Source organism: Tasmannia lanceolata, unplaced genomic scaffold (genome assembly GCF_043159265.1).
Source record: "Tasmannia lanceolata isolate RefF3 unplaced genomic scaffold, GAP_Taslan_0.1 ptg000026l, whole genome shotgun sequence".
NCBI lineage: Eukaryota > Viridiplantae > Streptophyta > Magnoliopsida > Canellales > Winteraceae > Tasmannia > Tasmannia lanceolata.
In genome coordinates this window covers 3,142,861-3,157,695 of record NW_027518703.1, presented here as the reverse complement: position 1 = coordinate 3,157,695, position 14,835 = coordinate 3,142,861, and the positions used below count along the sequence as shown (strand labels likewise).

The window sequence follows — 14,835 nt, the reverse complement described above, 5'->3', positions numbered from 1 at the left end:
GTGTTTTCTTACTTTCATGTACAGATCCTATACTTTTAGCTGTAACATGCATGTATTTGCACACCAGAACTTAGACACCAATTAGGTATGACATTCATAACCTAGTTATTCTCAGGTGACACTTATTTTATTTCTTCTATGTGTGCTTATTAATCATCTCCGAGACATGCATGATTATATAGACGTCTTCTCGGAGATATGTGTTCCCATTTCACATGACTTTCGCCCAAAAATCTTCAAAATCAATAAGTAAATGGCATAAGAGACCAGGTGTTTGCACTTGGGCGGATGAGGTGCTCTTCGAACCTTCCAAATTCGTAACCAAGCACGAACCTTCTTTTTATATCTCTGGTTATCCATGGTAACAGAGCATAGTATGGGATCCAGGGCCCACTTCCTTGGATGACGACTCTTCTTTGTTTAAGGTACGCATCGAATCTGGGCTAGTCCCCGAATCGAAAGGTGTCTTCCTTTTGAGAGTTCCTTGGTAGAGAGCTCTTCATTCACGTGGATGATCTGTAGAGAGATACTTCTTCGTGGGGGCTCGTCCCCCGCCTCTCTCGGATCTGGGTCCACAATACTACGGAATAAAATGAGAATTGGTTGAAGTTACATAAATGTCCTTCATGTATTTTCATCACATCCTCTTTTAATGGGCACCCGCGGTTCAAATTGAAACAGGTCACTACTTTGGGACCTGGACCCATGCGGGCCTGGGTCACTTCTTGCCAGGTCTAATCCTGATTAGAAAAAAATGTTGTCGCTATGTCCCACATGGGACACATTGGACCCACACCATTTGTCTATGCACCACTCTAGCGACCCAAATCATCTGGATCAATCGGACTATCAGGTCGGTTGGCAGCTCTAATATTTGTTGAACCAACCAATTAGAAAATGGAAAGAAGGCCTTTGGGGGAAAGCTCTTTCTACGTGGAAAGGCATTTACATCTAACCAAACATGCCTGTATAGGTGGGCCAAGACCCTATGTGTCACCTTAGGATAAGCTACATAATCAACCCTCTTGATTTCACATATATGCCATTTTTGGTAGAACCAACAAGCATTCTACCATTGATATTAAATGTTGCTTCTTGCTGTCGGGTAATTTTTTTTAGGAAGCATAGACTTCATATTAATTTAGATTGCTGCCAATCACTAATTTTATTGTCTACTCAGGTCAATTTATTGAAGAACAAGTTTGGATATGATGAGGCTTTCAACTATAAAGAAGAGCCTGACTTGAATGAGGCGTGTACCTATTTTCATAGGAGATTCTTAAACATCATCTTCTTAAGTAATTGCAGGTTTTGTACTACAGAAAAGAGCAACTGTCTTGTTGTTTAAAGTAGGGGTACCACTCGGTTCTATTTTTGGGAATTCGGGTTGAGCTTGTAACATAAAATCTCATGTGTCCGAATCTGACACGGTCATCGAGTGTCGGATATTCGCAAACCTTAAAAACAAAGATTCTTGGATTCACCAAAATATTTTAATTCTGAAATTTTAATTATAATAAATAGGGATTTGGTACCCGCTTTTGTGAAAAGCCATTTCGCGCCTGTTTTTGCATGTCATGAGAGCCATGTCAGATAAATCAAATGAGAGACAAATTCTGCCAAAAAGTCAACATATGCGGCTGTCATCACATGCAAAAGCCGGCCGCGAAATCGCGTTCTACTAAAGTGACTAGCAACTACCTAATAAATAAAATTGGCCATTCAAAAAAGAAAAAAAACTACCTAATAAATAATATATTGAAACATGCAGTAATTATTTTTGTAAAAGAAAATATAAAAACTTACTATTAGGATGGATAAAACTTAAAACTTGCAGTAATTATAAAGTTGTGATAGTTGTATTCAGAAAAAAAATAATTAAAAGAAAGCTAGAAGTATCTCTCTGACTCCCTAAGTTTTGAAATCCGACACGTGTCTGAGACAGATTCTTCGCCCATTCAGTAGAATCCATGTAACATAGATAAAATGAGATTGGATTTGGGTTTATTTCAATTCATTTTCAGTAAAAGTTCAACCCAACCTTACCCAAGTTGCACCCCCAGTTTTAAGACTGTTTACATCCATCTCTTCACTGTTTCTTCCATTTTCTTGCTTGATAGAAGTGGAAGGTCACTACTTTCAGGTATTTCCCCGAAGGCATTGACGTCTACTTTGAGAATGTGGGTGGCCCGATGCTCGATGCAGTTCTCTTGAACATGAGAATCAAAGGCCGCATTGCGGTGTGTGGTATGATCTCTCAATACAACCTTGAAAAACCCGATGGTGTGCAAAACTTGTTCTGCCTCGTTTCAAAACGCATTCGAATGGAAGGGTTCAATGTATTAGATTACTACCATGTGTACCCTCAGTTCTTGGAGTTGACCCATCAGTACATCAAGGAAGGGAAGATTTTTTATGTTGAAGATACAGTCGAGGGCCTCGAAAAAGCACCGGCAGCTTTAATAGGACTCTTCACCGGAGGAAACGTCGGGAAACAGGTTGTTGTAGTTGCACACGAGTGATTTGGACGGCTCAAATCCTTCGTTCTTGTGATGTAGAGATCTATGTATTGTTTGTAGCGATGGTGTGTTGTAGATTGTCAATTCAACGTGGTGCTGATGATCTACTATCAAATTTTCATAATAGCACCACTTTGTTTCACTATTTCCGCAACAGTTCCCATGCACCATACAGCATTTCCCATATCCCATACATAATACGACTCTTTTCAATGCGAATAAGTGTTTCCTAAAATCCCTCTCTATTGAGTTTCTAAACATCAACCAATTAAACCTCACCTACTAATTTATCTCTGTCAAAAAGTATAACTACAAATCCTCCCCTCTCTCTCTCTCTCTCTCTCTCTCTCTCACACACACACACACACACTGACACACACACACACAAATATGTTCCATTAGACAGTTCCCTAGGCCTGAAAAATTAGGGATAGATAGATTAGGCCTATTTGGATTGCAAGTGATGGAAAAACTTTTCTTAGGATTTTTTTTCTTTTCACAATTTTACGGGAAAATGATATTAGGAATTCTTTTTTCTTTCCACGATTTTACGGGAAAATGATATGATCATGGTTAATTTAGAGAGATACCATCATAAACTGAAGGCCCCTCTAAATAAAAACTGAATTAGGTTGGTTCAAGTTATCTTTTTTCACGATTAAACAAAGTCGAAAATTTTAGAAGTATTTTTCCTTTCCAAACTTGTTTAGAAAATTCATGCAATCCAAACATGGCCTTAGGCACTATATAGAGAAAAACCTAGCCCCTCCTACTACCTTTCATTAGATGTCTTATCACCCCTGATTTGATTTGGGCCGGCCCTCCTATGTTTTGTAATAGGTTCAGTCATTTTGCTGCTATAGAAAGAACTGTAAACCATTTCAAAACCACCACCAGAGGACTCAAGTGACTTCATGAACATGGACTCAAGTGATTTCATGAACATGTTACTGGCTACGGAGGACACCAGTTCGAAATCACCACCTACACACAAGTGACTCCGGGTACATGTTATGTTGAGACACATTTTTCACCCTTTTATTTTATTTAAGTAGGTAAGGTCCATCTTTTCTTTTTTGTTGCCGCTCCGTGCATTGCATGGCTGGTCCTACTAGTTAACAAAATAAAGCATGGAAAAGTTAAAAAGTCGGCATGTTAAATAGGAAGGGATACCGTTTAAAAATAAAGAAGATGGTGAAATTGGCAAATGAATTGTCCATTTCTAATGGGAAATGATATTTGCCTCAAGGTATTTCGATAAACAAGCGCTCCACTTGTTTGTCGTGTAGTATTTAAAGGGATTTCAGAGGATATTACAGTTCTCAAAAGGCTCTTTAAACCATTTAAATACTACACGACAAACAATTGGAGCACATGTTTATAGAAACACTCGGCGCATATATCATTTCGCTTTCTAATTCATTTTGGGCTTTTTATGGGGATTCGTGCCCCCTTCTTTGTCTTCTTGCTCGACACTAGCTATTGTCTTTTTTTCCAAATGAGATTCCCGTTTTGCTAGCAAACTCTATTAAATATGTTTAATACCTCCAAAATATCATTATTAAGTTTCCATATTGGTGACTTTATATGCATATTAAAAACGTGGGATTTGCTAGCAACCTTAGCATAAACCAATGTCGCGCCCATCCTTTGCATGTGATGATAGCCAGCCATGAATAGGACAAAATCTGTGACAAAGTTAACATAAGTATAGGGTTACAACTCGGGTAAGGCGGGTCGGGTTTTCTAGCACCCTACCCTATTCTACTTGAGAAATTATCTCTGGCCGGGTTGGGTCCGATTTTCTTTTAGAAAAAAACCCACAATCTTTAAACAGACCCATGTGTTTTTCGGGTCGGGTTGATGAGACCCGACCCAAGTTGCAACCCTAATTAAGTGGCTGTCATCACATACAAGGCCTATCAAATCCCTAAAAACATCTAATACCTCAAAAGTATCATTATCATTATAAAGTTTGACGTAGACATTAAATTACATGGCGTGTGAACACAACATTGAATATTGATTCGTCAAACAAACCTCTCCTAATACAATCGCATTTAATTTGTTTTTTGGGAGCGTTACACGTTTTGCTAACGTAAGTGATGGCGTTATTCATTTTGTACTTATCACCCCCAAAAAATGCTATAAATATCCTCACCCCTCCAACCACTACTTCTAGTTTTATTCACTGCGAGAAATCTAGGGTTTCCAGAAGACTAGTAAAAAATAGCTTTGGATTTGTAAAATGGCGGAGGGAGATGAAGTTAGCAACAAACATATAATCTTCAGAGATTACGTGACGGGATTTCCTAAAGAATCAGACATGATTTTGAGCTCAAACAAAATCCAATTAAAGGTTCCTGAGGGTTCAAAATCAGTCCTCGTTAAGAATCTCTATCTCTCTTGCGATCCGTATATGCGAGGTCGGATGAATAAGATTCCTCCAGGCTATGTTTCTTCCTTCACTCCAGGATCGGTAATTTTTATTTTTATTTTAATATAATTTTTTTTTGAAAGGGGTGTGAATAATCCTACAGGGGTGCGAATATATCATCACCCTTTTATATGAGATTTTATATGGTATAACGGTTTAGATCGGAGGGCTATGATCATCCCATTGAAATGAGTTTTTGGGGAACAACCTACTTTCGTTGTGTTCCATCACATGGACGGTTTGATCGTCCTTTAGTGTGGTCCGTACAGTACTTATTGAAAAATACGGGACTATAAGGGCTTATGGTAACACCATATAAAATCTCTTTATATAATTCAAAAGTATGGTAGGGCCCAATCCATAGGATGATCCGGTCTGTCCATTTGTTGGGCCACAATGTTAATAGGTTGTGCCCCAAAAATCATTTCCTTGGGATGATGTCTCAAAATTGTGCCCTCATAGTGGCGGCGATATATGAGATACCTCTTAATTCGGGGACTAGCCCGGAACTAAGACGTGTCTAAAACAACTCAGAGTCACCATCCATAGATAGGCCATGGAGCCAAAACAAATGCTCTGTGGAATGGATAAATCCAGAGATAATTTGGGTCCATGCCTGATTACGCACTCGGCTCCTAACCCTCCGATTTATAGAAATTTCCATATTGTTCTGTATTGTGCCGTCCTCTTTAGATTGGATGGTTAGGATCATCCTATAGAAATGATTTTTGGGGCACCTATTTAAATTTGTTGCAGAACAAATAGATGGTTCGGATCATCCTATGGAATAGGATGACATATTTCTGATGAGGAAAATGAAAGCGGAAGAAACCCATGGAGTTTAGGGTCAGTTTGGTTCTGGCTTTTGTTAGGAATGTAGTTACCATTTGAGAATTGGAATAAAGTGGTTGGGAGTTGTGTTCTTTCATTTATCAAATGAGGGGTAGCCATGTAGATATGTTACTTTAAAAAGTCATTTTAGTGTTTAATATGCTGTTGATAACGCCAAAATTCGTATCTGAGAATCGGATGAGCGTCGTAAATGGATCCGGCTGTTCGGGTTGGTGGAGCTCCAATCTGTGGATGCTTGCGCTCACAGAAAACAACGTTAGAAGGTCCCCCGAAGGGGGACTCCGGGGGCACCTTGTTACGTGCCTAATTGGCTGTAACAGAATTAAACAAAAAGAAAATAGAAAAGAGGGGGGAGAGATTGATTCGAGGCAACCGGACCTCCTAACGGCTCGATTCGAGAGGAACCATGACTCTCCTACAAAGTTTCCTTTGTTGTAAAATTATATTCTTCTTTTCTCTTCCTTGAATTGCTACTACATAAATACAAGCAAGAGAGAGTGCCACATCACAAGCACACTTACCCACTAACAAGGCACATCACAAGTAACTAACTCCCAGTACTCTAAACACATTAGCCACAACTAATGGCCATTACACTAAAACACATACCCACTATTATGCACTAATTAATCCCACATACAACATAAGAAAATACACATAACATTTCTTCTCCCTAACAAACGACCTTGTCTTCAAGGTCGAATTATTGGAGAAAAACTTATTCTACCAGGGTCCCAAATCTTAATGGTCGCGATCAGTTGAACCTTGCCTCCAAAATCCATTGTGATCAAAGTTGTGACGAAATAAGATTTTTCATGAAGCCGCTTCAAAATGATGAAATGATCATGATGATCCTTGTGTCTTCAACAAAACTATTCTTGTTGCCATCGATTCTCGCATTTTTCTCCACATGTACATCAACACTTTCAAGATTTAACTTTTCTCTTTCTTCACACATTTCTTTGATCTCTTTGCTGATTTTTTCCAAGCTTTCCGCAAATCGTCGGTGTTCTTCCATCATTTAAAAAAAAAAATACTTTGATTTGCTGGAAATCATTGCATAGGGATTCCAAAATCTCTGACGGCACAGCCATGACGTAGGATCTATCGCTCTGATACCAATTTGTTACGTGCCTAATTGGCCGTAACAGAATTAAACAAAACGAAAATAGAAAAGAGGGGGTAGATGTTGATTCGAGGCATCCGGACCTCCTAATGGCTTGATTCGAGAGGAACCATGACTCTCCTACAAAGTTTCCTTTGCTGTAAAATTATATTCTTCTTTTCTTTTCATTGAAATGCTACTACATAAATACAAGCAAGAGGGAGTGCCACATCACAAGCACACTTACCCACTAACAAGACATATCACAAGTAACTAACTCCCACTACTCTAAACACATGAGCCACAACGAATGGCCATTACACTAAAACACATACCCACTATTATGCAGTAACTAACCCCACATACAACATAAGAAAATACACATAACACACCCTCCGACGCTCAAGTCAGAAATCGGCGTCAACGGTATCTAAGCAAAATACTAATGCAGAGAGAGAGCGTTTTGGGGGTAGAGGAAGATGATCCCCTTTGAGCCTGGGGGTACCTTTTTATAGGAGAGGAGGCCCATGATGTCCATGGAGCCAATCAGGCCTTTGATTTAGCCCACGTGGGGCGTGATGGGTGGAGGATAAAATCGTGGGGATATGATTTGGGTGGAAGATAAAATCTTGGGGATATGATTTGGGTGAAGGATAAAATCTTGGGGATATGATTTCCTGGAGTTTTGGGAGGAGATCGTGGAAGGGTGGTCTTGGCGGGATGTTTTGAATTTGAATTCGAATGTGGCGCCTTAAGCGTAACGACTGCCCGGATTGATTGTTTAATGGCGAGATTCCTCCAATCGTGTCTTGTTTCTCTTGACGGTCGGTGCCGATAGTTCTATATGTGTGTTTATGTTGAGCCATTTGTGTGTCATGGTTTGGTCTGAGGGTCGGCACCGGGCATACCGATTTTACCCCCAACAACTGTAAAACCTAAAAGGTGTTTTTAAGGTTTGATATACACCATATTATATTATGTTATAGTGGCTGACCCATATGCCGATGCCCAAACAGATTGGCTTTAAAATATTTGGTCATTTGCTTTAAAACATTTGGTCATTTGCTTCGTGTCTGAAAACTCAGTTTCTATGATAACTAGAGGGCCAATGTAAAGCCGATTTGACTTGGGTTAGTCAATGATTGACACAATTAATTTTCATCAAGTTAGGAGGGTCAATGGGTTTTTATCGACTCCATAGGAACAAACTCAGACTCGAACAAGAATTCGGCCGACGTAAAACGTGGTTGACTCAATCGAGTGTATGATTTGACTTGGGGATTTTTAAATCAGGGGTTTGTTTTGTCTCAGGGAAAGATAAGAAATTCAGATTTCTTACATCCTTGCTAGGCCCAATATCTTCTTCACTCCCTTTCTCGCTATTGCCATACTGCAGGTCTGCAGCTCACTAAAAGTTGATTGAAAGGCAATGGTTAGAGGACTTGATTGATGATAATTGGGTTTATGTGAATCTAAATTTCATAGTTTTAATCTACTTATGAGCCTCTTAGGTATTGTCTTTTAGAAAGCTTGCCGTATATTTAAGTTGTTGCAGTTAATAGAAACCATTCAAAAAAAATAGAAAAAAAAACACTTGCCGAGTCAACTCCAGCCAATCGAGAACTGAACAGAGATATTAGAACTTGGTTTTTGTAGGATATGATATAGAATGCAAAGAACTTAATTGAATGGGTGACAAACTTAAAAAATAAGGTCTTTGAAAGTAAAAAATCATGATCAATACTTAACCAAGTGCCAAGACGACTTGGCTTGTGCTGTGAAAAAGGTCTATTCAAGTTTGAAAATTTTGAGTCTTTTCTTCTCGTTCCAGGTGCTGAACTTGTGTTTGTTACTTTCTTTTTATTACGCAGCCCATACTTGGTTTTGGCGTATCTAAAGTTATAGATTCTGGACATCCGGACTTCAAGGAAGGGGATTTGGTGTGGGGGATCACTGGATGGGAAGAGTTCAGTATCATATGGCCGACCGATATACTAATTAAGATCAAATACACAGATGTGCCACTTTCTTATTACACAGGCCTCCTCGGTAAGTTGGAGTTCTACAATTCATATACAAATCTGTAGCTGTTGGAAATGTATGAAGCTATCTGCAAGTTGAAGGATACATTGATTGCATCCTGTCCCCTGTTTAATACTTTGAAGGAGAGAATGGGTTCTTAAGTACTGAAGGCATTGTTTGAAACATTATCTTATCATTACGTGAACTCTTTTTACTTGGTCTTATTTATCTCCATGTGATAGATAGCTTTGTTTATGGGTATCTATTTTCCTATAGAAAAGAATCTGATTTCGAGCTGAGATTAACATCTTATTTCGCACTGTTTACTTAGGTTAGGTGACCATAATAACAAAATCAAAGCATACCAGAGTAGTTAAATCCTGAAGCATTGATTGTGATTTCCATGTAACAGATAGATAGCTTTACTTTGTTTTGTCATACTATCTGATTTCTAGATTTTTCTGTAATATTTCCAAAGCACGGGACTTTATTTCATAACTGGTATCAGCAGTACATTTCTTGAAATATAAATGAAAATGAAATTTAATAAATTGAAATCCATCTGCCTTTAACAATTTGTATTTTAAGTCCTTGAAAAGAGGATTTAATGAATTTCTTGAATTGTTGTACATTTATCAACCCATAAACCATCTGATTGAGTTCATAGAATCCCTTTCAGTCCACATCTCCACAATAACCAGATTGCAAATTAGCATTCTTGTGTCATTTTTAGTTTCAGCTCAGTAAAATTACTAGCACTTCATGTTCTAACCATAGGACATTGTTTGTAGGAATGGCTGGTCTCACAGCTTATGTTGGATTTCATGAGATTTGCTCTCCTAAGAAAGGGGAATATGTCTACATATCAGCGGCATCCGGTGCAGTTGGTCAACTTGTTGGGCAGTTTGCTAAGCTGATGGGTTGCTACGTGGTTGGAAGTGCTGGATCCAATGAAAAGGTGACTTGCCACTTAAGATAATTGCTATTTACATTGATGCAAGAATAGGGGAACTCAAGAGTGGGCTAAAATGCAGTTCAGGCCATCTTTTCGATGATTGGAGCTGTTATTCTGCTATGCTCCAAAACAAAAACTTCAGATGATTTTAACCCTCCTATTTGTCGAGATTATATCATTGCATGTGGATTCTTGTCTCCATAATCCACTATCTGCCTCCACAAATTGGAGGATCGGGATCATCTGTCGGGGGTGCAGCATGGCTCATACTATACATTTGCATGCCATATGTAACTTAGACATGAACTTGCATTTTGATGTCATCTGCCTGAGTGGAAAACTTGACAGCATGATATGTTCAGAAAAATATAGTCCATAGAAGCATGAGACATAGAAAGAGTTTATCGAAAAGTAAATACATTTAGGGTAGAGATGTTCCCTAGAAGCATGAGACATGATATGCTCCCTTCTTTGCCTTTTGTTCTGTTCTTTTCTGGGAATCTACTGAAACCCCCTTGACTGAAGTTTCTCAACCAAAATCTCCCAATGTTTTGTTAATAACTAAAATCACTCATTATTAACCTTTAATATTATTTTTACCTAGCCATTCAAAAAATATATTTTTTACATATTATATCCTTTGTCAGTGATATTTTTTTTTGCAAATGACATTAAAGTAAACCAATATTTTGGACCTCCCTCTCATTGGCAAGACTCCATGTAATGGAGTATCTTTTAGATAGAGATACCCCTTTGTCAATGATTTTTTTTTTTGTGGAAAAAAACTTCAAAATAAACCAATATTTTGGACCTCCATCTCATTTGCAAGACTCCATCTAATAGAGCATCTGTTAGATAGAGAGACGCTTTATCAATGATATATTAATTTTGGAAACAATATTAAAATAAACCAATATTTTGGACCTCCCTCTCATTGGCAAGACTCCATTTAATATAGCATCTTTTAGACAGAGAGATATTCTTACCAAACAAAATTCCATCTTCATTTCAGGGTAAACTACCTACGAAAGGTGTTGTAAAGTTATTTAAGGAAACTTGTGATTTTAGTAATTTACAAGAAAGAATATGAGGTTTTTGTTTCCAAAATTTAGTCATAAGGATTTTTCGGGGATTTCCCTTTCTTTTTCCCCCTCACTAATCCAATATCCATTTTCTTATCTAGCAAAAATAACACTGTAATGAAAGATTATATAAATTAGGAAAATACTAAAAGGAGTCACTTTTATGCTCCTTTCTAGGAGGCACTCATTGGCTTGTTTAGGGTTGTGCTAAGAAAAGCTAAACCGTGGATTTTTGTTGTCCTTTATCTTATGCATGGGATTTTCCTCATTTGGTTGGCATGACAGTGAAGGAAGGTAGTGGAAAGGAAAACCTGGTTTTCATCACTTTTCTTTGTTTGGTTGGGTAAGAAAAGCCTTTCGAGATGCAAATACCATTCTATCCGGAAGAGGAAACACCAATTTTTTGTCTTGAGGTTTTGTCATCTTAAAACCTCGGATGCGGCTCTCCTTTTTGTGTGAAAAGAAATGTTGGGCAACATTCACACATGCAAGGTCCATTGGTTTTGGAATTTGCAGATAATTTGTTAATATATATATGAGAAAAGAGTTTCTACACACTAGTGTAGATAAGTTATCTACACACTAGCTTAAAATACAGTGGGGGCCGCATTGTTTCGGTGATCCAAACTCCAAAGCATTAATTTGATGAGCCCTCACATAGATAGGGTGTGCCCAAAAAGTCAATTACATAGGATCATTCTAACCATTTGAACCGTGGAGGCAAAAAATGGACAGATTTGTGAAGGTTTATACACGTCCATTTTACCTCAACAAATCGTAGGGTTGGGATGATCCTATGGAGCTGATTTTTTTGGGCACACCCTATCTATGTGAGGGCTAATCAAATGAATGCTTTGGATCACCCAAACAATGTGGCCCTCACTGTATTTTAAGCTAGTATGTAGATAACTTATCTACACTAGTGTGTAGAAACTCTCTCTCTCTCTCTCTCTCTCTCTCTCTCTCTATATATATATATATATATATATATATATATATATATATATATATACGGAAAAGTGTTGCTACTCGGTCTTGTAGCTAAGCTTATCGACTCGGTCGGCTTAGATTACAGTGGGGCCCACATTGTTTGGGTGATCCAAACCATTCATTTGAAAGTCCCTTACCTAGATAGGGTGTCCACAAAAAAATCAGACCCATAGGATGATCCTAACCCATCCAACAGTGGAGGGAGAAATGGGAAAAAATGGACAGACACAGTTTGTCCACAAATCTGCAGATATATATATATATATATGAGAAAAGTGTATCTACTCGATCGAGTGGATAACTTATCTACTCCTTCGGCTTAAAATACAGTGGGGGCCCACATTGTTTGGGTGATGCAAACCATTCATTTGATGGGCCCTCACATAGAGAGGGTGTGCCCAAAAAAATAGCTCGATAGGATCATCTCAACCCTTCGATTTGTGGAGGTTAAAATGGACGGGTATAAACCTTTAAAAATCTATCCATTTTTTACCTTCACAGTTCAAAGGGTTAGGATGATCTTATGGAGCTGATTTTTTGGGCACACCTATCTATGTGAGGGCCTATCAAATGAATGCTTTGGATCATCCAAACAATGTGGGCCCATTGTGTTTCTAATCGACGTAGTAGATAAGTTATCTACTCGATCGAGTAGCTACACCTCTCTCTCTCTCTCTCTCTCTCTCTCTCTCTCTCTATATATATATATATATATATATATATATATATATATATATACACATTCGATCGACAAACTTTTCCTGCAGTGTTTGCATCCCGAGTACAAAAAATGTTATAGCTATGTCCCACATGGGACACTCCAATGGACCCCACATCATTTGTCCATGCACCACTCTAGCGACCCAAATAGTCTAATTCCATAGAACCCTCATCCATGCCCGTTGGTAGACACATAAGAGCATGGAAAGAAGGCTTTTCGTGGAAAGATCTTTCTATGTGGAAAGGCATTTATAGCCAACTAAACATGCCTTTATAGAGGAACCAAGACCATATGTGTCACCTCATGATAATATACTCAATCAACGTTCTTGATTTCACCTGTATGCCCTTCTTGGGTAGAACCAACAAATTGCCTTTTACCATTGATGTCAAAAGTTAGTTCTTGGGCTCGTTGTTGATAAATTAATGTTCTTTTCTGGAATATGATCGCGGTCTACTTCTGCTTTCTAATTTTTTAGGAAGCGTAGTCTTCATGTTAATTTAGATTGCTGCTTATAACTAATTCCATTGCCCACTCAGGTCAATCTGTTGAAGACCAAGTTTGGATATGATGAGGCTTTCAACTATAAAGAAGAGCCTGACTTGAATGTGGCTTTGAAAAGGTCTGTTCTTACTTTCATATGAGATTCTTAAACTTTCATATGAGATTCTTAAACATCATCATCTTAAATAATTCCAGTTTTCATACTACAGAAAGGAGCAGCTTTGTCTTGTTTTCAGTAAGGGTGCAGCTCGGTTCGATTTTTGGGAATTTGAGTTGAATTCTTGACATAAAATTGGGTTGGGTTCGGATTGATTTTTTTCTTTTTTTCTTCTTGTTTTTATAATTAAACCCCGAATTATCTAGGAACCCGGGGCGGTACCTTAAATTTTATTCATGAGAAAAATAGTTAAAGTGGAGGACATAGAACCCAGCCTCTAACGCAAATTAGATGCAAGAGGAGGAACAAAAATATATAAACCCGTTTCCCCTTTACCCCTTTACAGAGAAAGAAACAATATTTATTTAGTGCGAATATAAGGAATACATAATTGGTCGCATCTAACAGCTCTAGAGTTCTTGGGCAGTAGTCCATTCCGAAAAGACTGCATTAGTGTTGGTGTCACAAGCATGATTGACCAAGCTATCCGCAACAAGATTACCATCCCTAAAATTTTGAGTAATAACAAAATCCAGAGCAGATAATATATCCCTTTTATCTTTTATAATATAGTGACTGCATTTTTCAGTAAAAGCTAAACCCAACGCCACTCAAGTTGCACCCCTAATTTTAAGACTGTTTACATCCATCTCTTCAATGTTTCTTCCATTTGCTTTCTTCAATGTTTTAAGGTCACTACTTTCAGGTATTTCCCCGAAGGCATTGACATCTACTTTGAGAATGTGGGGGGCCCAATGCTCGATGCGGTTCTTTTGAACATGAGACTCAAAGGCCGCATTGCGGTGTGTGGTATGATCTCTCAATACAACCTTGAGAAGCTTGATGGCGTGCAAAACTTGTTCAACCTCATTTCAAAGCGCATTCGAATGGAAGGATTTATGATATTCGATTACTACCACTTGTACCCTCAGTTCTTGGAGTTGACCCATCAGTATATCAAGGCAGGCAAGATTTTTTATGTTGAAGATACAGTTGAAGGCCTCGAAAAAGCCCCTGCGGCTCTGATAGGACTCTTCACCGGAAGCAACGTTGGGAAACAGGTAGTTGTGGTTGCACGCGAGTGATTTGGACGGCTCAGATCCTTCGTTTTTGTGATGTGGAGATCTATATATTGTTTTGTAGTGAAGGTGGTTGCTGTAGTGAAGGTGCTGTAGATGATTGTCAATTCTAATAATGTCATATACATTCTGATGAGAATAAGTAGGGGTGCAAGTTTGGCCCTGTCAGCCCTGAGCCCGAATAGGGTCAGGGCTGGATTTTCGAACCCTGAAGGCGGGTCAGGGTTCATTTTTTTAAACCCTGACTCAGGTCGGGTCGGGTTCTAGGTTAATGCCTCGGGTACCCTGACCCAGGCCCGACCCTAAGTTTTCTATTATAGAATTGAACCATCTATGCATGTTTCTTTTGCTAATGTTTTCTATCATCTTGGATTGATGTTTCTTTAGATTATTATTATTTGTCTTTGTTGCC

At 38.4% G+C, this 14,835-nt stretch overlaps 2 protein-coding genes across 2 annotated transcripts in view; both read left to right on the top strand.

Annotated features, from left to right (window-relative positions):
• The window catches only part of LOC143858377 (2-alkenal reductase (NADP(+)-dependent)-like), a 29,046-nt gene extending 26,382 nt beyond the window's left edge, over positions 1-2,664 (top strand). The window contains exons 5-6 of the mRNA XM_077369014.1: positions 1,181-1,308; positions 2,144-2,664. Coding sequence (XP_077225129.1) covers positions 1,181-1,308; positions 2,144-2,522 — 507 coding nt within the window. The 3' untranslated portion in view covers positions 2,523-2,664. The remainder of the gene's footprint in view (positions 1-1,180; positions 1,309-2,143) is intronic.
• A 2,031-nt stretch (positions 2,665-4,695) lies between these two features.
• Positions 4,696-14,835, top strand: LOC143858383 (2-alkenal reductase (NADP(+)-dependent)-like). Its single transcript, XM_077369020.1, has 5 exons — positions 4,696-4,998; positions 8,785-8,962; positions 9,727-9,893; positions 13,223-13,305; positions 14,051-14,835. Exons 1-5 carry the CDS (start codon positions 4,768-4,770, stop codon positions 14,427-14,429), a joined length of 1,038 nt encoding a protein of 345 aa, XP_077225135.1. The 5' UTR covers positions 4,696-4,767; the 3' UTR covers positions 14,430-14,835.